The sequence below is a fragment of the Notamacropus eugenii genome, chromosome 3 (genome assembly GCF_028372415.1).
Source record: "Notamacropus eugenii isolate mMacEug1 chromosome 3, mMacEug1.pri_v2, whole genome shotgun sequence".
Classification (NCBI taxonomy): domain Eukaryota; kingdom Metazoa; phylum Chordata; class Mammalia; order Diprotodontia; family Macropodidae; genus Notamacropus; species Notamacropus eugenii.
This window is the reverse complement of record NC_092874.1, coordinates 381,153,038-381,177,117: the sequence shown is the minus strand read 5'-3', so window position 1 is coordinate 381,177,117 and position 24,080 is coordinate 381,153,038. Positions and strand designations below refer to the sequence as shown.

The window sequence follows — 24,080 nt, the reverse complement described above, 5'->3', positions numbered from 1 at the left end:
AAAGAGTAGACTGGGCATGGAATGAACTCTTCAGCTGAAGCCTCCAAGGGTTCTCAAGCTTTCCAGAGTTCCCGATCCGAGCCCAGTCCCAAAGGGAAAGGGAGATCTAGTTTTCTCCTTGTCAGAAAACCTACCAAAAGCAATCTGTCCAGCCCAGGATGGACACTGCTGCTGTCTAGGTCCGCTGCCCCTCCCGGGAAGGGACTCTGGTTATGATAGTGTTCCTGAAGCCAGAGGATGTCTGTTCAGAACCCATACCTCCAAGGGGAACACTCCCAGTGGACTGAAAGGGTTGCAGAAGGAGCATACAGGAAAGATTTCCAAGTACATTTAGTTCAGCGACTAAACGCCTTATTTCAAGGAAATTCTCCCCTGCTTCCCTCCCCAATATCCTAACCCTGGGTCTTCCACGTCCCCAAGTCCGCAGTTCTTACTCATATCAGATTTTGGAAACCCGAAGGGGCTCGGGCCAGTGCAACTCAGGAGGGTCAGGAGGCCGCAGCTCTCCACTGAAAGGGAAACCGAGTATCCAGAAGTGGTAACCAGGAAGTGAGGTCGAGTGCCGGGACCTCGATCCCTTACTTACCCGGGTGCGAGTGGAGGTTGATTCCCGACGGCATGTACTTTCCCGGAGGCAGGGGAGCTGGCAACCCGGCAGCCAGGTGGCCAGAAGAGGAAGGCAGGCGACCGGCGGCCGTGGCAGCACCGACCCGGTGGCTCTCCATAGCCAACCCGGACAGTAGCGGAGGGGGGGGGGCCGTGGACAGACCGGGGAGGCCCCAAATCTCGGCCATCCATCATCTGAGTGCCAACTTCCAAGCCGTTTCGTTTTCCTCCACCCCTCCCCAGGCGCCCCCCCTCCCAGCGCCCCTCCCCCCCTCCACACACCCCAAATCAGAGGGGTTTAAAATATAAGCCTCGGAGTAGTTCCATGGTCTTCGGCCGGCGGGGAGTCCGCTGGGGGCATTTTCTTTGCCTGCGGTGGGGAGAGATCAGAGACACAAACCCTGGAGTTAGAGCCCATTCCCTCCTACGGCTCCCTCCTCCGTACTGCAGCACCGCTCGGAGCCGGGCCAGCAGGTAGGCAGGAGCCCGCGGAGCTCTCCCGGCCCGAAGAGAAAACAAACAAAACCCCTTCCACCACCAAAAAAGGGAAACCACTAAGAAAAACCTTCCAAGTGTCTTTCCCCCCACAGTCTCCCTTTGCCCCTGAACGAGGCAGGGAAACTCATTACACCCAGTGGGTATTTCCGTACTCAAAAAGGTATATAAATGGAACATCGCATTTCTGTTAAAAAAAAAATCACCGCTACTTTCTACCCGTTCGGTCTTCCTCAGATCTGGACTTTCAAAATATTAAAAATGAAGGCATACTGCAGCTCTCTTTAACTCCCCTAGACAGACACACAATCCCCGGGACAGCTTTCCTAGGCTTCCCGCCCCCCCCCCCCCATCCCTTTTTCTCCGGAAATTCTAAGCCAGAGAAGGGGAGGTTAGCGTTGCTTCTCTCGAGAAGACCGGATCCCACCCGCTGAAATATATTTTATTCCAAAATGTCACAGGTTTCGAGCTTTAAAAACTGTCAAACCTTTTGCGTCTGAAGACTAAAATGTCTCACTAAACATTTGCTTAGTATCTGATGGGAAAAGTTTAATATTTAACCTTGTAAGTTCTTTAGTTTAAATCATCTCCCCTTTTTTTGCCCTCTCTTTGAATTGTATTTTTTTTTCTTGAATCCACTATAAGCAGATTTCCATTCCTCTGAGCTAGTGGCTGCAAGGCTTTTAAAGTGGTTTTATTAGTCAAGTCGGGATTTTTTCTTCTTTCCTTCCTGCCCTTCAATGATGGATGTTCTCAGAAAATTCCGTGAGACGTGGCATACATTCTAGCCTTAGGATGTGGTATAAATTTAAAAAACAAAACGAAAAGATTTGGTTTCATTTTCGATAGACCCTGCATGGAAAAGGGAGGTCGCTAACCTTGGACTGGGGGGGGCGGCGGTAGGCAGCGGAGAGGCAGGGGGGTGGGGGTGGTACCAAATCTACTTCAGGGTATGCAGTCACCCTCAAAAAAAAAATAAACTGCTGAAAAAAATTCCCCTCTTCTAAAATCTGACTGTTCTCAGTAGAGGGAGTATCCTCCTCCTCCACCCTCCCCACCCCCTTGTTTGGTAAATATTCCCGAAGTTCCAATTTAAAGCTGTTTGTTTAAAAGATTTGTCCTTTGCTGGTTTCTAGGGGGAAGGGAGAATCAGTTTGGATACATTTTCCCTCTCTTTTCAAAAGCAAGCGGGATGGGCAATTACAAACAACTGAAATTTTTTTGTATTAAAAAAAAAACTACACCAAAACCCCCAGTAGCTATCTCCCCCAAACAAACTAACCCAAATCTATCCCCGGTCTTAGAGCCCCACATCCCGTAGACAAGTCCCCAACATTCGGTTTTGCTAGTGTCTTATCTACAGAGTAAATACTAGCAGGGAGTTTGCCACATTCTCCTTCCCTTTGGACTTGCACATAATTTAAGCTTGAAATACCCCCGAACCAAAAATATCTACCTCCAGTCATTTACCAGGGCTTCTCTTACCAGCTTTGTTAATGGTTTCTTATTTTAACCTGGTTTTTACTTACAAACAGCTCATCCGTCCCTCGTCCCCCTCCCCTCTCTCCCATTCTCTGGTTACCAGATGAAACATTTACTTTTTAAAATCTAAGATCGCCACAACCTTGGATACATGTTTTCCATCTTAAGCACAGCGGTAGATGAGCTTCACTTGATTTAAAAAAAAATTTAAACTACTGCTTTCAGAAGATGGACACAAGAGAAAAAAATGGGAGAGCTTAAAGTTGAAGCTTCTTATTCAGATTACGGAAAGGGTTGATTTATCTTTCTGTGCGCTGCTTTGGATGATTCCTACTTTTCTTCTCCCTTAAATGCAGTTAAAATGGCTGAATTCTGGCTTTTAATTAAAAACAGCCTATAATCTAAAATGTCTCTCCCTCTCCCCACCTCTCTCACAGACTGCAGAGGCACGGAGGGAAACTGGGATATTTTTTTAAATGGAGAGTAGAGATTTTTCCCCTCTAGGTTGTATTTTTCTGAAGGTAAAGTCTTAGGGTGGGGGCTAAGGTGGGGAAAATGGGGGATAGTCGAAGAGTCTAATGCAGCTCAGATCCCAGAAAAGTCCCTGCATTCCCAAGTAGTTTGAAGGTGGAAAGGGTGGATGTTAAGGCTAAGGAGGGCAGGTAAGACTAGTGTGGGTAGGAGACCGGGGTAGGAGAGCCAACTATTTAACTTTCCAAAAAAATAAGGGACTAGGAAAAAACCTACCTGCTGGAGCGGATGGTCCCCTTCCCGCCTAACCGCCTCGCCTCTCGGCCATCCTGCCGCCTGCCCCCCGTTCTTGTTTCCCTCTCGGGAATTATATCCAACTCAGACTTTTTGCCCGCCTTTCCTTTTTTTGGTATGAAAATGTCCTTTAGTCCATCCGTTCGGCTCGCCAACTCCTCCACCCTCCAGCAAACAGGCTCTGGGACCCGGCTTGCTCTGCTTTCCTGGAAAATCCAGCTTTCTTTCTCCAGAGGTCCCCGCTTTTTAATAAAATCCAGGTAGCACTGGTTTAAAGAATCCCAAATCTCCATATACAGCCCGGGATTGGAAAAGGTACATTACACAACCCCCTTTCAAGTTCCTCTCGCTGGATCTAAAAAAAAAAAAAAAAATCGGGGGGGTGGGGGAGGGAGAACAACTCTTTAGCAATGAAACCAGCATTGTTCCCCTGCTCCCTCCTCCTCCCGGGCTGGCCAGCCAGGATCTCATAGTAAACCTCCCATTGGTTCCCCGCGCTGCCAATCACGCTCATGTAAACACTTTGGCCCTCAGCCATTCCTATAAAACCAATTATGGACCAAGGGGCTCGAGCAGTTTCCAGGCTCCCCTCGGCGGGGCTGAATGATCAAAACTGGTGGTGAGAATTTTTCCCGGCCGTTTCCAGGCAGCCCTCCTCCCCTCTCCACCAGTGGACCCCCCCCTTCGCCCGCCCTTGCCCTCCTCCTCCCTCTCCCTCCCCCCACTCCCTTCCAGTCTGGGCTGACTGATCAAAATAGTAGAAGATGGTTGTAGCTGCAATTCAGTTCTTTTCATTCCGCTGTTTAATGGGAATGCTGTCAATTTCCTGCGTACTGGGGACCTGGCAAAGGGACGAGGACTACAGAGTTTGTAGGATCCAGGGGAACCAGAGGAGAAAGGAGAGCTTTGAGGCCGTTTGCTTTTCTTCTTCCTAACCGTTCTTCTTAGTCTCTCCCTCCCTCCCCCTCATCTCCCTCTCTCTGTGTTTCTCTGCCTGTCTGTCTCAGTCTCTCTATCTGTGTCTGTCTGTCTCTCTCTCACACACAGAATGCATCTCCTTTTCTTCCCAAATCTTTTCCAAGTTGCACAACCACGGAGGACAGTGCAGTAACAATCCAGTTGTGTGTAGAATGGGAGGGAGGAAGCGACATGATTTATTTTTTCCTTACAAAGCCACCATTCATTCTCTCTATGGGAGTGGGGGTGGGGAGCAAACGCAGTTTTCCTAGCCCCAGTCCCTCCCTGAAACGCAATGTCAGATCGTTAATGATTAATATTTTGGAGAGGCCAAGGCGGCAGCGGGTGAGTGTCTATATAATCTTCTAAAGGGGGTTCCTATAGAAACGAAGGTGGGGGTATGGGTGCGTGATAAGAGCTTTCCCTGCCTAAAACAATCCTAAGCTGATGTGCTTTGGAGCTGAAGAAGCCACTTACAGTCATTCGTCCTCAAGCCCCTCCCAAACCCCTCTTTCCGAGTCGTCACCCCTCCCCCCAAAAAAAAAATCTGAGCAGAAAACAGGATTAAAGCGGCTGAGCTGGAGTACAGAATCCCACTTGATTCTGACATCTCATCCTATTTGCATTTCTCTGCGGGGCCTTCTGAAACCTATTAAACTGCAATATTAAAAACTCTTGGCGTAGGTCTTCTTCTCCAGCCTCTCCACACCCCCATCCCTTTCCTCTCAACCCCCTGCTCTCTGTCCCCTCATCCTCCGCTCCCAACTGGAAGGAAGGCGGGGTGGACTGCAGGCGGGGGGGCTATGTGTTTAGCTAGAGGAAAGCAGCCGCCAAACCCCTAACTGCTTTGCTGGCCGCTCCTACTGAAGGGAGAGGAAGGAGGGGGTGAAAGTCCCCCCAATTCCCCAGACTTTGTACTTTCCATACTGCCCTTTCAGCAAAATCTCTCTCCTGCTTGCCTGCCTGCAGAGAAGAGAGTACGTACCTGGTTAGAAGGGAAAATTTTAAAAGGCTAGCTACTCGGTAATCAGAGAGGCAACGCTGCCTGGATACCCCGCTAGCCTCAGTCAGTCCCCGAGTGGAGCCGAGCCGAGCTGCAGCCCGAGTCACCACCGAACCTTCCTGGCTCCGCTGTGACTTCCCCGGAGAGGGTTAAGCAAGAGCTGGGGCTTTCTCTTGAAGGGGAAAAGATTCGGGGAGTAAGGGGGAGGGTGCATAGGAGAGACGGTCACTGTGAACACAATGAAAAATCTGGTGGTTGTCTATTTCCTTATTTTAGCTAAATAAAATTAACAAGACATTAAAAGGAAGAAGTAGGGCCTGTTCTCTGATTAGGAAAGGAAGCGGAGTCGTTTTTTAATTAAGGCCTGAGAACCCCAGAGCATTCCCCTATCACTGCAAGTTTAAGGATTCGGTCTGTCCTTTTTTATTTTTCATATCCACTTCTTTTAAACTTTCAGAAAAGAGAGCATTCTGCTACTTCGACCCCATTCTATTTTCTTTTCTTGACTTTTAGAAAGAAAGAAAAAAGCGGGGAGGCGGCGCGGCCGGGGAGGGGGGGGGGGGTCTAATTTAATTCCAGTATAAATTTAAAAAAAAAAAGTTCAGTCTCTGGAGGGCAGTTTCAAGTTGCCCTTCGCCAAAGCCTATCGAGCTGGTTTCTAGGCTGCCCTCTTTTGGAAGCAGAAGATCGAGAAGGGGAGGGGAGGAAGGCGGGAGGCGGGAGTGGGGGGAAGGGAGAGAAGAGGAAAGAAAGAAACTAAAATAGTAATGAGCCAAGGAGGAAAGCAATGTCTGTATGTTAAAAGCAAGGAAGCGCTCATCTAAATATCACCCAGGCACCTTCGGACTCGGCGGAGAAAAGGACGCTGACTTGGGTAGGACACTACAGCGAAGGGCTCCCAAATTAGCTGGAGGATCCTCCCGATGAAAAGGGAGAGGGAAGGGGTGGGGGTGGGGGGTGCTGAGAATGCGAGTGCGAGAGACTTGGGATGGGGGGAGGTGAAAGCAGGAAAAATTAATGCAAGTCTGAAGCTTATATGGCTGCCTGAACAGAATGCCGAGGGATCTTGAGCGATCACTGGAGCAGCAATGAGTGACAGGCGCTCTCTCTAAGCTTTTTAAAAAGTAGTTCTTTATTCTTTGAAAACCCTGCAAATTCAAACACACCCCCCTTTTTTAATATATGCCGGTATTCAGATTAAGAATATCCCACCGCCACCCCCTTTCTCCCGCTCTCACTCAGACACTGGAGAAGGTCTTAAATTCTTGGATGGAGGATTTTTTAAAAATTTAAAACATTACAGACTTAAAGAAATAAGGGCTTAATCGCTCACTGTTTGGGGGACAGGGCGGAGGTAGAGGGAAAGCATATTTTTATAAATGTTTAATGCTTTCACACCCGGATGCTACAAGACGTTGTAATTGTGACGGTGGGGTATGTGTGCAATAAATCATTTAGTTGCTAATAAAAATTCTGCTTGTTTGTCTTGAGTTTGCCAGTGGCGCTTGCATTTTTCAAGTGTTTCTCATCAGCGGGCAAAGAGAATCTGCATTTCATTAAAGCTGCAATTTCTGTGTTGATCAATCTTTTTTTCTCTCTCTCCCAGCCCCTCCACACACTCCCCTTTCTTTTGTCAGTCATCCAACCTATCTTCTCGCCCCCCCACCTCAGTTTTTTAAAAAAAGCTTAAGTGAGACTATTTGGCGGGGCGAGTGCCTCCAAACCCCACAAATCCAGGACCTCTGCTATTTTGGGGAACATTTTATGTAATCAAATGGTTACCTAGATGAGAGGCTGAAGTTTTGTTGTTTTTTTTTTTTTTAAACCAAGGGTGGGGGCGTGTGTGAAAAGGGTGGGGATACACGGGGGTGAGGAAAACATGCAAAACAGATCCTGTTAACACCAGAGCAGTAAACAAGCTAGCTGGCATGTTTACATGGGACCTAAATATGTGTATGAGTGTATGTGTGTGTGTGTGTGCATAATGTGGTTGTTGATGCAAGATCGGGCCCTCCCCGATGAAGCGCGGTCTGATTCCGTGGCGAATGTTTAATTGCCTTGATCTTTGCCACCGATAGTGAAGTCACGACTTGAATTAAGCCCTTTTTTTCCTTCTCTCCTCCCGCCCCCCCCCCCCCCCCCTTTGCTGCAGTCAGTCTGGTAAACAGCAGCTGGGAGCCATCTTGCAGGATTGGGTGGGGAAACCGAAGCCAGCAGCTTTGCAGGGAATGTAATGGAAAAAAAACCACCCGATTGTGTCCTGGGGGGAGGGGGGCACGGAGGAACGTGTAAGTGTGGAATGAACGAGGGTTGCGTGTGTTGTATAAGAGGGATCGAGTCTCCCAGCGCCCCCCACCCCAGCCCCCACCAGTAAGCCAAGCAGGCAGAGCGAGCGAGCTGGTACGGCGTGGCATAACGCGTCCACCCGCGGCTGGTTCAGCCGGGCTCTCGCTCGGCTCCCTTCTCCTTCTAGCGGGCGTTTGAATTTCTTTTTATTTATTTGGGGGTGGGGAGCGGGGTGGCTGGGGTGTTAATCATTGGCTTCGCTCTACTCTCCTCGCTTGAAAATTGTGGGTTGTGTGTTTGGTGTGCTACCCCCGCCTTCTTCCCCCTCCCCCCCCCCACTCCCCGAAAACCTAAATTTATAAACTAGATCTTGTAATTCCTTCCTCTCTCTGCTCACCACCACCACCCCCCTTTCTCCCAAGGCTCCGGGAACGGGCAGGATTTTGCTCGACTTCACAACAGCCATTTTCGAGCTGAAACGTTCAGCTTTACAAGTCCCTGTGCAGTTCGCCACCCTCGCACTACCTGCACCCCCACTCCCACCCCCGGCACGCCGGTTGGGAGAGCTATGCTTGAAAAGTCTCTAATTTTTATTTTTAAAACAGACTTGATAGAGGACCTGTGTGAGCTGCTTAGCTGGTTTGGGGGGGGGGTTCCACCCAAGCCCCCACACTTCCGAGAACGTGAGGTGGATGGGAGAAAGGAGGGGAAGAGAGAGGATAACTACCCTTCGGGGCTGAATTTGCTTTCTCCGAATAAAATTCGTGGAGGGAAAGGGCATTCGCTAAATCCCAGCCCCGCTGCCACTACCCATGTCCCCTCTCCCTGCTCCCTTCCCGGGCTGTGTTAATTAGATTAAGGCTTTCTTTTGTTTCGCTGCGGTCGGTTCGGAACTGGGGGCCTTTTTTCTGACGGAATGTAGCATAAACACGTAACCATGCCCCAGCTGGGTTGACAAAATACCTCCCCCCCTTTTTTTTTTAAATCAAAGGACAAGCCAACCTTGAGGCTTTTACACTCATATCCACAGCCTCCTCCTCCCCTCCCTCCCCCCCAGTTGTTGCTTGGCTTAGCAGGGGAGAAACGGCTCTTTTGTTTCCCAGAGCGCTCTCCTCCCGGTCCGGGACCAGATAGCCATCTCTCCTCGTAAGCCCGCTGCTTGCAGCCTCAGCCTCTTTCCCTTCTCTTTCACCTTGGAAAGCAGGAAGACTCTGCTGTCTTCCACTCCAAATCCCAACAAGCTTCTCCTAGGTTCCTTACAGCTCTAAAATCTAGGGACTATTGTATCCGTCTTCCCGTCTCTTCCTCCCCACCCACCCCCCCCAGCCCGGCCCCCCACCTTTTGTAGACTCAAAAATGCTACTCCTTTCCGACCCAGACGACCTAGTGCGCTGGGCGAATAGCACGCCCCAGTCCTTCCTGCCGCCCCACGGGCCCAGCGCTGGGCTTCCCAGTGCCTGGGCGGCGATGCCCTGTGGCGTAAACAATGCTTACTGGCTAAAAACTTTGCAAATCCCAAAATGGAGCCTTTTTTTTTTTAATGACACCGTCCCCATCCCTGGCTGAGCGATCCGGGAATCCTCTCCTAAAGGCTATATCCCGATAAAGAAAATCATTTAAATAGAGATTGAAAAGGGGTTGGGTAATTATAAAACTGAGAATTTGATTCCAAGGCTAAGTCTGGGTTTTTCCAGGTTTCTATCCTGGACAACACACCCTGGGTTTTTTTGCCTTTTTTTTTTTTTTTTAGGGATTTTTCTTTGCTTTTTTTTTTTTTTTTTGCTTTCCCCATCCCCCTATTCCTCCAGCCCTTTAAAACTAGGAGGTTCAAAGTACCCCCGATTTCCCAGCTTGCCTGCTTTATTCGGGGATTGACCAAAGTGAGGCCTTAGGGGCCTCTGAGGGAGCCCCGAGACTACTTAGCGAGCTGCAGTCTCCAGTTCTCTCTCCCTCTTTTGCTCCTAGGGAAGACCCGGAGAAGCCGAGCCAACGCCTGCGCCCCTCCCGCGGCAAAGTGAAAATGGGTCCGCGGGGAGGAGAGCCCCGAGTTGCCCTGGGTGGGTTCGGGGTATGGGGGGGCAGGCAGTTTCGGGGGTCGTTGGGTTCCTCCCCCACGTTTATCTTTTGAAAGGACCTGGCGAAAGGCAAGGCTGCAGCCCCCATCCCAAGGCCCCGCCGGGTCTTACACTCAACTCTGTTTTGATTGGAAAGGAATTAAAGACTCCTCGCCGAGGGAGGACAGTTTCAGCCATAAATCTTGTGTTAGCTTCTACGAATTCCTCTACCTCCTAATAGCGCTCTCCCCATAGTCCTCAACTTCTTGTCTGGAACTAGTGGACATCTCCTACTTCTCCCCCAGGGCACCTTCTGCTCACTACTTGCCCTCTCCCCAAAACCGCGCTTATCTGGGCGGGAGGGGGGGGGTAAGGAAAACAGAATTTGGTCCCCAAGGGGGGACATCTTGGTTCAAGCCGGAGCGGCTTGGGTTTCTTACCGTCTTAGACCAGGAGTGGCATGGACTAAGGGAGAGGGAATTCGGGATCTGGGCTTACTGGAGCCAGAGATCCGTCTAGACCGAGGGTGGAGATGGGGTTTGCTCTCCAGCTTCCGTCCCTCCGTTCCCACCGCGTACATCCAGACTGTTCTCACACACGGCTACCCCCAGTCCCTACGGCTCGGTAGTTGGTCCACAGTTCTGAGCTTAACTAGCTTGTCCCGGCTCAATCCGACACCGGGTGACCAAGGCACAGAGCCCAAGTTCTTCCGCCCTTGTGAGAGGAGAACTTTTCTTAGCCAGAAATCGTCACCCCTTCCACCTCCCGACCCAAAACCCTCTGGCTAGCCGGATCCCGCCGCAGCTACCCTAGTTTTTACATTCTTACATATGCAAGAGTAAAGGATCTCCTCGGTAGAGAAATCCTGACGTATAGGGTTTGGGGCCGGGGGTGGTTGGGTGGTCAGGGCTGGCTGGGGCTTAGTAGATAAGCCCAAGCAGGACTTCGGTAGCCCCAACGCTTCCACTGGAGAGGAGAGCGAACAAATGGATTTCCTGTGCCCCAGGACACTTTCCATTCCAACCCAAGAAACTCTGCAGGGCTGTAGGTCTCCCATCCGTACTAAGCTGAGGGAGGTAAGGAAGCTTTGACAGCGGCACTCTTAATTCGTTGTGCAGTGCAATCCGAAGGCGTAAAGTCCCGGGGAGGCCAAGAAACTGGAGAGACTGCATTGGAGAAAACTAAACACTCAATGAGTGCCCTCTGTGAGGTCTACCCTGTGAACCCACGGTCAAGGCGCTCTTGTCTTCATCGAGGCCCCACAGGACCCCAAGGAGTGACTGGAGTCTCAGAATCGGCCTTGGAGTTCCAGGCTGGCTCAGGCACTGGCTCAATCACTTCCTTGTTGGGGCCTGAAGCTGTCCCAGCAAGAAGAAGGAAAGTTTGGGGTAGCTGCACGATAAGGGAGAGAGGACCCAGCCGCTTTGGGATCAATTCAGCACCTCTATGGGTCTGCCTGTTTGCAGCTAGTGTTGGGAGCTGAGCTACAAAGCCCAAAGGGGCAGCAGCAGACTGCACAGTCTAGTTCCCGAAAATAGTGAAATGGAGAAGAGTTATAAGGACTGCTAGTTCCAGAAGCTCCATGTTTGGAACCTATCCCTACCTCTCTCCAGTCAGACAGGAGAGTGGAGCGCAGGACTGAGTTCATTCAGGATTGGGGAATACAATGGAAGAGGAGGTCACCCCTTAAAAGTAGTGGTTTGCAGTGGAACAAGGATGCCTTCGAAGTGTGAGATAGTTACACGTTTGGTCTGGGGTGTCTTCACCTGATGTTTGCCACTCTGGCCTGGTTTTTAACTTAGCTCATATCCTTAATTTTCCTCATTCTTACTTGACCTCAGAGCTGATGGAGAGGAATGAGGTTAGAAAATTTTCTCATAAATACTTTCATAAAAATGTCCAAAAGGAAGTTGATGAATCTCTCCTCTCTACGACTACCCATCCACCCCACTGATGCCTTTTTCCCCACTCATATCGAGCTAGGGGTCCACCTGACTTGGCAGTGGGGTTCCTTAGGCTGGTGGTACACTAGTAAACTTCGAACAGCCAAACCAAGGATGGTAACCTCCAGATTCCAGAGTCACACCAGTTGGCCCACAGAACCGAGGCAACAGCTGGTCCAAGACCTGTATCTCACTAGAGTGGTATTGCCTGAGAACTTTCAAATTCCTGCCTCTCTTGAAAATCTTCCTGCATGCATCTTTTGGATACCCGAAAGCCTTGGGACTGGATTCCTTGCTGCTAGGGTTGTAATTCACCACGAATATTTAATAATTCTGCAAATATGGAAGTCTGAGAAAACACTCCATTGATTCTAAAGCTAGTTCATAGACCCAGATACAGACTTCTGTCTCCTCAGTTTTTTCCCTGGGTATAAAGGTAGATAAACATCAACATGTAGTTAGCTGTGCCTAGGGAACCTAGTGTATAAATCCAGAGAGAGCTTATTTTCCCTTAATTAATTCCACCACGAATTATTTTACATTACTCTACTAACTGGAGAAGGAAATACTGTTAATCTTGTGACCTCTACAGTACAGACATTCTGGGGACAGCAAAATACTCTTATCTTCTCCTTTTTCTCAGTTTCTCATGGTTTTGGGGGGGTTTTTTTCAGTACTTTTCAGAGGTGAGGTGAGATTTCTGGTCTTCCCGCTCCCCTTTTTAAAACAGCAAACACCATTAGTCAATGTTAAAAGCCATAAGGCTGAAATCTAAACGTTTCAGAAACAGTAAGTCCAGGGAAAGTAATCATTCAGAAACTCACAGATGGGCCATCAAGATATACTGACTGACAGATGTCCAGGGTGCATTGAGGCCTGCTGCTTTCAGAAACCCTGATCAATGAATTAAGCAAAGTTCTCCCAGGTGTCTCTGCCACAGATACCAGTCTCTGTGGATCTCGCATCTGCTTAAGCCACATTTCCAATCGTTATGGGTACGTTTTTAATACATTTTTTTTTCTTGCTGCTTGTTTGTGCTAAAGGGACAGGGATTTAAGGGCTGCTGGACAAGATCTTACAGGTCTTGCACAGCGGGTGTCAGTGAAAGGAATTCAGAACTTGGCTGCCTCTATCTATGTCTTAAACCACTACTATTTAAACCAGAACCCTCAAGGAACTGGAGAACCCAGATTTGGAATCCTAAAGAGAGACAACTTCCTTCTCTCCTCCCCCTCTCTTAAAAAAAAAAAAAGGCAGTTTTCAGCCCAAGGTTACATTCCAGTACACACATTTTTACACAGAATCGAAGATAGCGTTTCTCCAAATAAACCGCCAATAAATCAGCTAGGCGGCCGGGTTCCCCAGAGACTGGCTTGGCAGAAGGGCTCCCGGCAACCTTAAGCAACTTACATTTCTAACCCCGTGGACTGGTATCCAGAGGGGTGCGGGGAGTCAAATAGAATTAAGAAAGAACAGACCCTGAAAGTCCTATCTAATCGCCTCCGCCCCTCGAATCTTGTAAGAAAAACTGCAGCCAGGTGTTTGCGGGGATGCACATATGTATACTTGCGAGGAGAGGGGGCTCAAATGTGAGAGTGGGGAGGGGGTGTATTTGTAGATGGAAGTGCCTTCCATGGTATGTCTTGAAAAGGTTCTTTCCCGCTGGCGGTAGGCTAAGCGCATCTGACCCTCCCGGAGAGGTGGGGGAGGCAGCGGGGCGTTGGCGCCGGCCCTGGTCCTGATTCCTCCCGATGCTTAAAGCCCGCTGCGGTCTGGGCCACGGCTGGCTCCTCGCGCTCGTTCTGGGCCAACCTCGGGCCGGTAGCGGGGAGTGCGCGCTGCGGATTCCAGCCTTGAAATAGCCGCAGCGGCCAAACCTGGAGGGAGCTTCCGGGGCGCCTCTTTTCTGGGGCCTCCCAGGATCAGGCCTCAGCGTATTAATAGCTACGATTTTCCTCCCTCTGTGCCCCCCACCCGGGATCCCAGCAAGTCCGGCGCTCCAAGAATGCCAGCGGAGCCTATCAACCCTCCCAGGCTTTGGACAGCTGAAAGCGACCCTTCACGCCACCCCACCCCACCCCCTCACCCCATAGGCGCCCAAGAGCTTCTGCAGCCTTTGGCCGCCTATCCCGGCGCCTCTCCCGGGCAGTCCCACCCCAACGGGGAGGGTTGGGGGGAGAGGAAGAATCTCAGTCTGGCTCAGTTCTGCCCACACCCAGGGCATCCTAAACATTCCCCTGGCGAGCTCTGTTTAGCCTTCTGAGCACTGGACAAGCCTCGCTCGGGCCTCTCTGAGACCGGGCTGAGCTGGAGGGGTGGGGGTGGGGAAAAGAGGGGGTGACCTTAGAGGCCTCTCGCCAAACTCAGGCCAGCCTTGGACTCCGCGTGAGATGCCAATCAGCCTAACCTTTGCTTGAGTGTCAGAACGCACCGCCGGAGTCCTGCCCTCAGCCCCTGCTGTGCTATTAAGCGAAGCTAGGCTAGGCTGGGCCGGGGGCTGAGGAAAGTGACGGCGGGAACGGCCTCTGATTACGACCCCCGCCGCCCCTAGCCCTACTGCGCTCCTCGCTGGCACCCCGCGGCCTCCCGCAAAAGCGCTGGGAAGTGCCCAGGGCCAGGGTGGAAAGAAAGAGCGTGGATTGTCAACTCAAAGGACCTGGTTCCAATGCCACCGTCAGGGCTTACTACGACCTTAAGCAATTCGAAACCTCAGTTTCCTCATCTGTCAAACGAAGGCTGTACTGGATGGCTTCCGAGTTCCTTCCTAACTGTAGATCCACGATCAGGATGACCTCCAACTCAAGGCCTAGGGCATCCAATACAAGCCGGGCTTTCCCCTCTGGTCTGCTGGGTCTGGAGTTCCCCGAGCCATCACACTTGAAAGTCGCCACCTTTCCCACCCCCCAGAGTATAAAAGTAACGACAAGCTCCCTTCTTTTCCGTGGACTGGGAACGTGCTGTGGGTAGAGCGCATATCCTACCCTGGAAAAGCTTATAGTCTGATTAGGGAGACAGCCCCGGCCAACACAAATTAAAGCCTGCAACCATGATCCCACACACCCCACCCTCCGACTCCTTCCCCACCTGCCTACATCACTCTTAGGAATTCAAGGGCTGAAGGTGTCTTCCTCACCTCTAACCAAATGGGTTTGGTAAAGCCCTAGGACTTGCTGGATCATTCAGTTAACAAGATGTCTTCCTTATTAAAGGAAAGCCATCCTAATAATTACGAAGATAGTTCGGAAGCAAAAGGTTTGGTCAAAGCTAGGGCAACACTAAGGTACTCTGGGGTCAAAACTAAACTTAGGTCAGAATCTGGTGGGATGTGGTACATGGGTTCCTAGTGATTCTGGGGGATAGGAAGGGAAGGTATTTTTCGGGTATGAGGTCAGGCATATTTTATTAACCGTTTCTAGAAATGTTCCCATCTCTGGGCTATCACACACCACATTTGTCTATTCAGGTACAGTGTTGCACTATAGAATACAGACACACACCCTACGCTGTCCTGTATATATCTTTTTCCAATAAGATCATACAATCAAAGGATTCTTATTGTGGGGAGAGGGGAAGGGGGTTCTCTGGTGGGGAGGGAAGGATGGAGAGAAAAAAAGAAAGGCGAGGTAAACTAGTTCTCACCTTCCGTGTCTCTGACAGTCTTCGGAAAGAAGGCTGTTTCACACACGCTCCTCCTCCCTCTAGGTTTTTATTCTCTGACATTTGCTTTCAAGCAGAAAATAAAAACATTTCCCATGGCTACTACTTTGAAAAATTCCCTCTCCTTGCTTCCTCCCACCCCATTCTCAATCTTCTTCAGGCTGGCAGCTCAAAGTCCAAAAACAAATCCGAAAAGATTAAAAAAAAATAAAAACACCTTTCTAAACAGGCTTTTCTCACTGCACCCCTCCTCCCCTCTTCCTCTCCTATGTTCCTTTTTCTTCTCCACCAACATCTTCAATTATGATCGGTTAGAAGCAAAAACTCCCACCCTCCACTTTCAGTAGCTCATTACAAGTACAGAAGAATCAGGACCATTGCTAGTTCATCATTTATATAAAGGAAAATGACCCCTGAATGTATGGAGGGAAGTGTCTTCTACCCAAAGGAGTTGAGTCCCAGAGAGTATGAGGATGAGATGGTGGAGTTCAGTTTTTATGGTGACCAAAGGCCAAAGGAAATTAAAGAGTTAAAGTTTATTATTAGCCTGTGCAGAACCTACCCTCCAGAAATTAGGGGAAATGGTCTAGGAAGCCTGTGATCTAGAGTATCAAGGAAGCAGCCTCTTTGGATGAAAAGGAGATTTTTCTAGAGCAAATACTTTAAAGGCCTAAATTACACAAGTAATTATGTAGATATGTTTACAAGACTCACTTTCTCCCAAGGAGCAACCCCTTCCCCACCCTTATGCCCACACACACATACATATATATATGCATATGTGTCTCTATGTATATATGTATGTATGTACATATAAATATTTATATATGTGTGTGTGTGTTTAGAAAGTATACTGCATCATCTGCTTGAGGAAACAGGCAAACAGGTTTAAGTGACTTGCCCAAGGTCAGAGGGGGGATTTGAATTTAGGTCTTCCAGACTCCAGGACTCTTCACTATACCACCTAGTTGCCTGAGGGGATACCATATTTAAAAGAAATAGGATGGGAGGAAGAAATATTGTCATCAGAGTATACTACAGACCACCTGAACAGAAAGAGGAAAGAGATGAAAAGTTTGGGAAACAGATCACAAACTTAGAATAGAGGTTTATAGTAATGAAGGGGTACTTCAGCTATCCAGATATTTGTTGTTTCCCTCCTAAAAAAAAGCAGAGCAGCTATTGATTTCATGATTTGCCTTAATGATCATTTGATCTTTCAAAAAGTAGAGTAACCAACAAGGGGAAATAGTATTCTGGAATCTGATTCTCACTAACCAGGAGGAACCAGCTTCTTGAGGAAGAAATAAAATCATCTGTTTGACTTTTAAAACTCAAAAAACCGGATCCCTCCTTACTTAAAGTAGAAAGTCCTCTACTTTACTGCCTTCCATATACTTTCTGATCTTGCTTTTCCTCAAACATAACACACCATCTCCTGACTGAAGTGGATAGGACGATGATAATGGTAAACTCCTTCAGTCTCTTGTTTTTTCTGCAAAGGAGAATGAGCTTTAAGCCTGGGAAGGAAAGAACAGAAATAGCTGTCAGGGTGTTTGAAATTCTAGATAAGTAGAGAAGACAGTAAGAGACCACCAAGCTGCCCTTAATGAGTTCAGGTAACCAGGTCCAAATGAACTATGTCCTTGATCAATGAAAGTACAAATACATGTTATGTATTCTTTGAGACACCATCAGGAATCCTTGAAAGATCATGAAGAATGGGGCAGGTGCCTAAAGGATTGGAGATGGCAAATGTGCCAGTTTTCTTTAAAAAAGAAATGAATGGAGTATTCAAATTGTAGGTCAGTTAGCTCAACTCATCTTCCTGGCACAATTCTATAATGTGGGGGGTTTTGTGTCTGTTTTAGAATTAAATTTATTTATTTGCTTATTTTTAGTTTTCAGCATTCACTCTTGAAAGATTTTGAGTTTTAAAATTTCCCCCCTCCCTCCCTCCTCTTCTCCCTAAGAAGACATGTAATCTAATTGTAGGCTATACAGGTACAATCATATTAAACATATTTCCACATTAGTCATGTTGTTTTTAAGCAACAGAATTAGAACAAAAGGGAAAAACCAAAGGAAAAAAACCAAAAAATGAAAGAGAGAAAATAGTAGGCTTCAATTTGTATTCAGACTCCAAAGTTCTTTCTCTGGACGTGGATAGCATTTTCTATCATGGGTCTTTTGGAATTGTCTTAGATTATTCCAATGCTGAGAAGAGCTAAGGCAGTCAAAGCTGGTCATTGTTCAGTGTTCTTCTGGTCCTGCTCGCTTCATTCAGCCTCAGTTCATGTAAGTCTTTCACAGGTTTTTCTGAAATCTACCTGCTCATCATTTCTTATGGAAAAATAGTATTCCATTACATTCATGTACCACAACTTGTTCAGCCGTTCCCCAGTTGATGGACATCCCCTCAATTTCCAATTCTTGGCCACCACAAAAAGAGGTGCTATAAATATTTTTGTACATGTGGGTCTTTTCCCCATTTTTATGGGGTTTTTTGGGATACAGGCCTAGAAGTGGTATTGCTGGGTCAAAGGGCATGCACAGTTTTATAGCCCTTTGGCATAGTTCCAAATTGCTCTCCAGAATTGGTTGGATCAGTTCACAATTTCACCAGCAATGCATTAGTTTTCAATTTTCCTACATCTTTTCCAACATTTATCTATAATTTGTTTTTAAAGCATACTTAGTAAACCCCTAGGAAAGGAAGGAACCATCTCAAAGAGCCAGTAAGTCTTCATCAGAGCAGATAGAATTAACCTCATTTCCTGTTTGACAGATTTACTAAGCTGAAAGATCAGGGAAATGCTATGGATATCATCCACTTAGATTTTGCCCAGGCATTTTGTCTTTATTCTTACAGGCAAGATAGAGAGATGTGAGATAAGACAAAAGTACTGTTAAGTGGCAGTTAGGTGGAACAGTGAGTAGAATGCAGGGCCTGAACTCAGAAATACCTGAGTTCAAATCCAGCCTCAGACACTTTCTAGCTATGTCACCCTGGGCAAGTCATTTTATCCTTTTTGGTTCTGTTTCCTCATCTGTAAAATGAGCTGGAGAAGAAAATGATGAGCCACGGCAGTCAGTATCTTTGCCCCCAAAAAACCCAAATGGGATTATGAAGTGTTTTGGACGTGACTGAACAACAAAAGGACTGGTTGAATATCCAGGTTCAAAGAGTAGCCATTGATAAGTCTGATGTCAACTGAAAAAGGTGGGCCGTCATAAGATCTTAGGGACAAACATTTGGAGCTAGAAGGGATGTTAGAGGTCATATAATCCAGCCCCTTCATTTTACAGATGAAATAAGTGAATTCCATTGAAGTTAAGTGACTTGCCTTTAGTTGTGTAGATGTAACACAGCAGATATTTGAACCTGTAACCTTTGACTGCAAATCTAGTCCACACACACATTTTTATTAGTGATTTGGGTAAATACTTAAATATCATGCTTTTCAAATTGGCAGGTGGCAATACTCAGTCAATAAACATTTATTATACGCCTGCTGTATATACAGGTACTGTGCTAAGTGCTGGTAACACAAAGAAAAGTGTAAAAAGACAGTACCTGATCTCAAGAAGCTCATAGTCTAATGCAAGCAACCATGTACAGAGGAAAGCTGTATACTGGATAAATTTGAAATAATCAACAGAGAGAAAGCATTAGAATTAAAGGTAGATTGGAACAGGTTTCGAGTAAAAGGTGGGATTTTAACTGGGTCTTGAAGGAAGTGGGAGAAGTCAGGGGACATAAATATGGAGAGAGAGCATTCTGTGCTGAAGCACTGCTAGGGAAAATGCCTGGAGCCAGGAGATGGAGTATCTTTTTTAAAGACTAGATAAAAAAGGTCAGTGCCACTAGATCTCAGAGTACCTGGAGGATAAGGTAGAAGAAGACCAGAAATGGAGGGTGGGTGGAGATCCAAGTTCTGGATGGCTAAGGATAGTTCATGTGTTAAATGACACATCCCGGTTTCAAGGAGTTCTTGGCAAGCTAGAATTGGGATCTGAATCTATTAAAATGAAATTTGGTGGAGATTTATTTTAATTCCATTCAGCAAGTATTTCTTTTTTAATTACTTTTTAAAAATTTACCAAAATGTGTCTTCACTCCTTCTCTCCTGTTGTTCCCACCCATACACCATCAAGAAGCAAAGCCTTTTAACAAAAATTACTGCTGCCGTTTGCCCTTTGTTCTAGAAGAGGACCATATCGAGGAGGTGATGCCATGACACGCAAGTGAATTGGATTTCAGTGAGAGAGGGCTGTGCAAAGTCACCAGCCCCATTCCCCCTCCACCTCACCCTCCCAGCCACCTGGGTCCAGTGAACAGATATAGATCAAGACAACTGCAGATGGCCCAGGATGTAGTGGGAAACCTTGGCCTTTTCAAGCTAAGGTCTTTAATAGGTCTCAGTTTGACTGAAGTGGCCTCTTCAAAAAAAAAATCTGGGAGGGGAAGACCCTCAGGATTTCTGGTCCAAATAGAAACAATCATTGCTTCCATTCATTTTGAGTCAATCAGTGACCAAGTGGGGCTTGATCTAGGGTCAGAGAGATTTGAGGTTAAGTTTGGTCTTCAAGAGAAAAAGTTTTAGAGATTGACAAGCATTTATTAACTACCTGCTTCTTGGTAGAATGCCAGGGGTAGGAAGGCAAGCAAAAACCAAAGCAATCCCTATGCTCAAGGTTATTGTCACTTACTCATTTTTCCGTCTTTGCAACCCCATTTGAGGTTTTCTTTAGCAAAGATACTGGAGTGGTTTGCCATTTCCTTCTCCAGCTCATTTTACAGCTGAGGCAAACAGGTAAAGTGACTTGCCCAGGGTCACATAGCTAGTAGGAATCTGAGGCTGGATTTGAACTCAGGAAGATGAATCTTTCAGACTCCAGGTCCTCTGCCACCTAGCTGCCCGTATTCAAGGTGCTTGCATGCTAATGATGGGGAACAATATATACAGGAGTAAATAAATGCAAAACATACACAAAATCAGCATATAATTAAAAATATGATGTGGTGGGAGACCTAGTGAAGGAGGTGGATAAATGTAACTGTCTGAAACGAGAGCACTGCAAGGTCAATGTTTCAGCAGTGGCATACTGGTATCCAAAAACTAATGCAATCTCAGATTATTTTAAGGAAAGCATAAATAACCTCCAGGGATGGGGGGGGGGGGCGGAGATAGTCTCACCTGTTATGTTCTGCCCTTGAAATACTGTGGTCAGTTCTGGGTTTCACATCTTAGGTATGACATTGATAAACGGAGAGGTATCCTGACCAGGGAAGCTAGAATGGTGAGGGACCACAAGACTGTGCTATACGAGAGTAAATGGAAAGACTTGGGAATGCTTCCTTGGAAGTAGAGAAGACTTGGGGGGAGGGGAAGCATACTTGCACTTCGAGTATCTGAGAGGCTTTCATGTGGAAAAGAGATTAGATTTGTTCTTCTTGCTCCAGTGGGCACAACAGGAACATTGGGTGAGAGGATGCAAAGAAGTAGATTTCAGCTCAATGTAAGGAAAAATTTCTTAGCAGTTATAGTCACCCCAACATGGAATAGTATAGAGAAAGTGAGTTCTCTCCCACTAGAGGTATTTTAGTAGAGGCTGGATGACTGACTACTTGTTGGGTATGCTGACTTGAGTCTTTGTTCAGGCATGGGTTAAATTAGATAGCCTGTAAAATTGCTTCTAATCAGGTGATTATATGATTCCATGAGCTGAGGAGGAATTTGTTGTTTATTGTTATTATCCATTTGTTATTTACCTCACCCTTTGTGACCCTCATGGACCATAGCACACCAGCCCTTTCTGTCCTCCACTATCTTCCAAAGTATGTCCAAGCTCATGTTCATCACTTCCATGACACTATCTATCCATCTCCTCTGTCACCTCCTTCCCCTTTTGCCTTCAATCTTTCCCAACATCAGAGTCTTTTCCAGTGAGTCCTGTGTTCTCATTATGTGGCCAAAGTATTTAAGTTTCCACTTCAGTATTTGACCTTTCAGTGAATAGCCTGCATCGGTTTCTTTAAGTATTGACTGATTTGATCTGTTTGGTGTTTAAAGGACCCTCCAGAACCACAGTTCAAAAGCATCGATTATGTGGCATTCAGCTTTCCTTATAGTCCAAATTTCATGGCCATACGTTGCTTCTCGGAAAATCGTAGCTTTGACTATGCAGACCTTGTTGGCAAGGGGATGTCTCTTCTTTAAAGACTATCTAGATTTGCCATAGCTTTTCTTCTAAGGAATATGCATCTTTTAATTGCCTGGCTACAGTTGCTGTCTGTAGTGATCTTTGAGCCCAAGAATATAAAATTTGATACAGCTGCCATTTCTTCTCCCTCTGTTTGACTGGAAGTGATGGGACCAGTTGCTGTGATCTTAGGTTGTTTGAGGGGGTTTTTAAATGTATGAAGTTTCAAGCCAACTTTTACACTCTCCTCTTTCACACTCATCAAGAATCTTCTAAAGGGAAAAATTAGGAGCAAACAAGAGATAGAGAATATTATGAAACACAAAATGGATGATTTTGATTACATTAAATTGAAAAGTTTGTGTACAAACAAAGCCAATGCAACCAAGATTAGAAGGGAAGCAGAAAGATGGGAAATAATTTTTACATCCAATGTCTCTGATAAAGGCCTCATTTCTGAAATATATAGAGAACTGAGTCAAATTTATAAGAATACAAGTCGTTCCCCAATTGATAAATGGTTAAATGATATGAACAATCAGTTTTCAGAGGAAGAAATTAAAGCTATCTATAGTCATATGAAAAAAGCTCCAAATCACCATCGATTAGAGAAACGTGAATCGAAACAACTCTGAGGTACCACATCACACCTATCAGATTGACTAACATGACAAAACAGGAAAATTATGAATGTTGGAGAAGATGTGGGAAAATTGGAACACTAATGCATTGTTGATGGAGTTGTGAACTGATCCAACTATTCTGGAGAGCAATTTGAAACTATTCTCAAAAGTCTATAAACTATGCATATCCCTTTACCCAGAAATATCACTTCTAGGTCTGTACCCCAAAGGGATTATAAAAATGGGAAAAGGACCCACACGTACAAAAATATTTATAGCAGTTCTTTTTGTGGTGGCAAAGAATTGGAAATTGAGGGAATGTCCATCAATTGGGGAATGACTGAATAAGTTATGATACATGAATGTAATGGAATACTATTTTTCCATAAGAAATGATGAGCAGGTAGATTTCAGAAAAACCTGGAAAGACTTACTAGAACTAATGCTGAGTGAAATGAGCAGAACCAGAATATTTTACACAGTAACAACCAGATTGTGTGATGACTGACATTAGCAGACTTGGCTCTTCTCAGCAATGCAAGAATCTAAGATAACTCCAAAACAACTCATGATGGAAAATGCCATCATATCCAGAGAAAGAACTTTGGAGTCTGAATACAGATGGAAGCATATCATTTGCTCTTTTTCGTTTGTTGTTTTGTTTTGTTTCTTCTTTCTCATGGTTCCTCCCACTGGTTCTAATACTTCTTTACATCATGACTAATGTGAACATATGTTTTATGTGAATGTATATGTAAAGCCTATATCAGATTGCATGCCATCTTGGGAGGGGGGGAGAAAAGGGAAGGGGAGAAAATTTAAAACTCCAAATTTTATGGAAGTGAAAGTTGAAAACTAAAAATAAATTATTAAAAAAGTCTTTTTAATTCTTCACATTCTGCCATCAGAGTGTTATCATCTGTATATATATGAGTATTGATATTTCTCCCAGCAACTTTAATTCCAGTTTTTTACTTATCCAGCCTGGCATTTCAAATGATGTACTCTGAATATGTTAGATAAATCGGGTGACAGTATACAGTCTTATTGTGTTATTTTTTCTAGTCAAACCAATCACTTGTTGAATGTTTGGTTGTAACTGTTGCTTCTTGATCCCCATACAATTTCCTCAGGAGACAAGTAAGATGATCTGGTACTACCATGTCTTTGAGGACTTTCCACATTTTGTTGCAATCTACACAGTCCAAGACCAGTGTCTTTGTGTGGTCAATGAAGCAGGAGTAGATGCTTTTCTGGAACTCCCTTGTTTTCACCATAATCCAGTGAATGTTGCCAATTTGGTCTCTAGTTCCTCTGCCTCTGCAAAAAACCATGCCTGCTTCTTCTCCTTTCATATATTGCTGAAGCCTACCTTGCAGAATGTTAAGCATAATATTGCTTAAGAGAAGGAAATACATTCTGGGTGTAAGGGACATCAATGGTATGCTATGAGCAAAATCTCTGAAAGAAGGAAGGGTAGGATAATGTGAGTGAGCAGGAAATCTAGTTTGTCATTATCTTAAAATCTTTGAAGAGGAGTTAAAGATAAGTATTAATTCCTCTCCAGGCTGCAGTCTCAACTCTCTAGACTTTCTCTACCACCACTGTCCCTTTCCCACTGTCAAGAGGTACCTTCATCCCCCTTTCTCCTTTCAGTTTCCTTTTATGTGCTGGCTTCCTCCATTAGAATGTAAACTCCTTGCCAGCAGGGACTGTCTTTCTTTATGTATTCCCACTGTTTGACCCAGCCTAGAACCTAGAAATGCTTGACTTAACTTGATTGGAAAAGTAAGTTAGGGTGAGATGATAGTGACATAAGCCAGGTCTAATAAAGATAAGCACCAAGGCAAGGCTCCAAGTATTTATTAAACACTCAGTGCAATTCTGGGCACTCTGGAGCTACAAATACAAGAACAAAGAAAGATGATCCCGGAAATTATATTCTAACCAGGGAAGACCATACACAAAAGGGCACTCAAAAGTGGGGGTTGGGGGGATGGAT

General features: G+C 46.2%; 1 protein-coding gene and 2 long non-coding RNA genes across 3 annotated transcripts in view; 1 reads left to right on the top strand and 2 right to left on the bottom strand.

The window, feature by feature from the left end:
• Positions 1–813, bottom strand: part of TNRC18 (trinucleotide repeat containing 18) — a 153,486-nt gene extending 152,673 nt beyond the window's left edge. Inside the window, 2 exon segments of the mRNA XM_072597654.1 lie at positions 587–755; positions 757–813. Of these exon segments, the coding sequence (XP_072453755.1) occupies positions 587–755; positions 757–801 (214 nt within the window). The 5' untranslated portion in view covers positions 802–813.
• Positions 814–3,329: 2,516 nt separating this feature from the next.
• On the bottom strand, positions 3,330–19,572 carry LOC140497099 (uncharacterized). The gene is made up of 2 exons (XR_011964536.1): positions 10,089–19,572; positions 3,330–3,703 (listed from the first exon to the last, which is right to left on the bottom strand). It is a non-coding gene; the product is annotated as an uncharacterized lncRNA (long non-coding RNA).
• LOC140497098 (uncharacterized) lies at positions 3,917–9,849 on the top strand. The gene is made up of 2 exons (XR_011964535.1): positions 3,917–8,740; positions 9,560–9,849. It is a non-coding gene; the product is annotated as an uncharacterized lncRNA (long non-coding RNA).
• Positions 19,573–24,080: the final 4,508 nt, after the last annotated feature.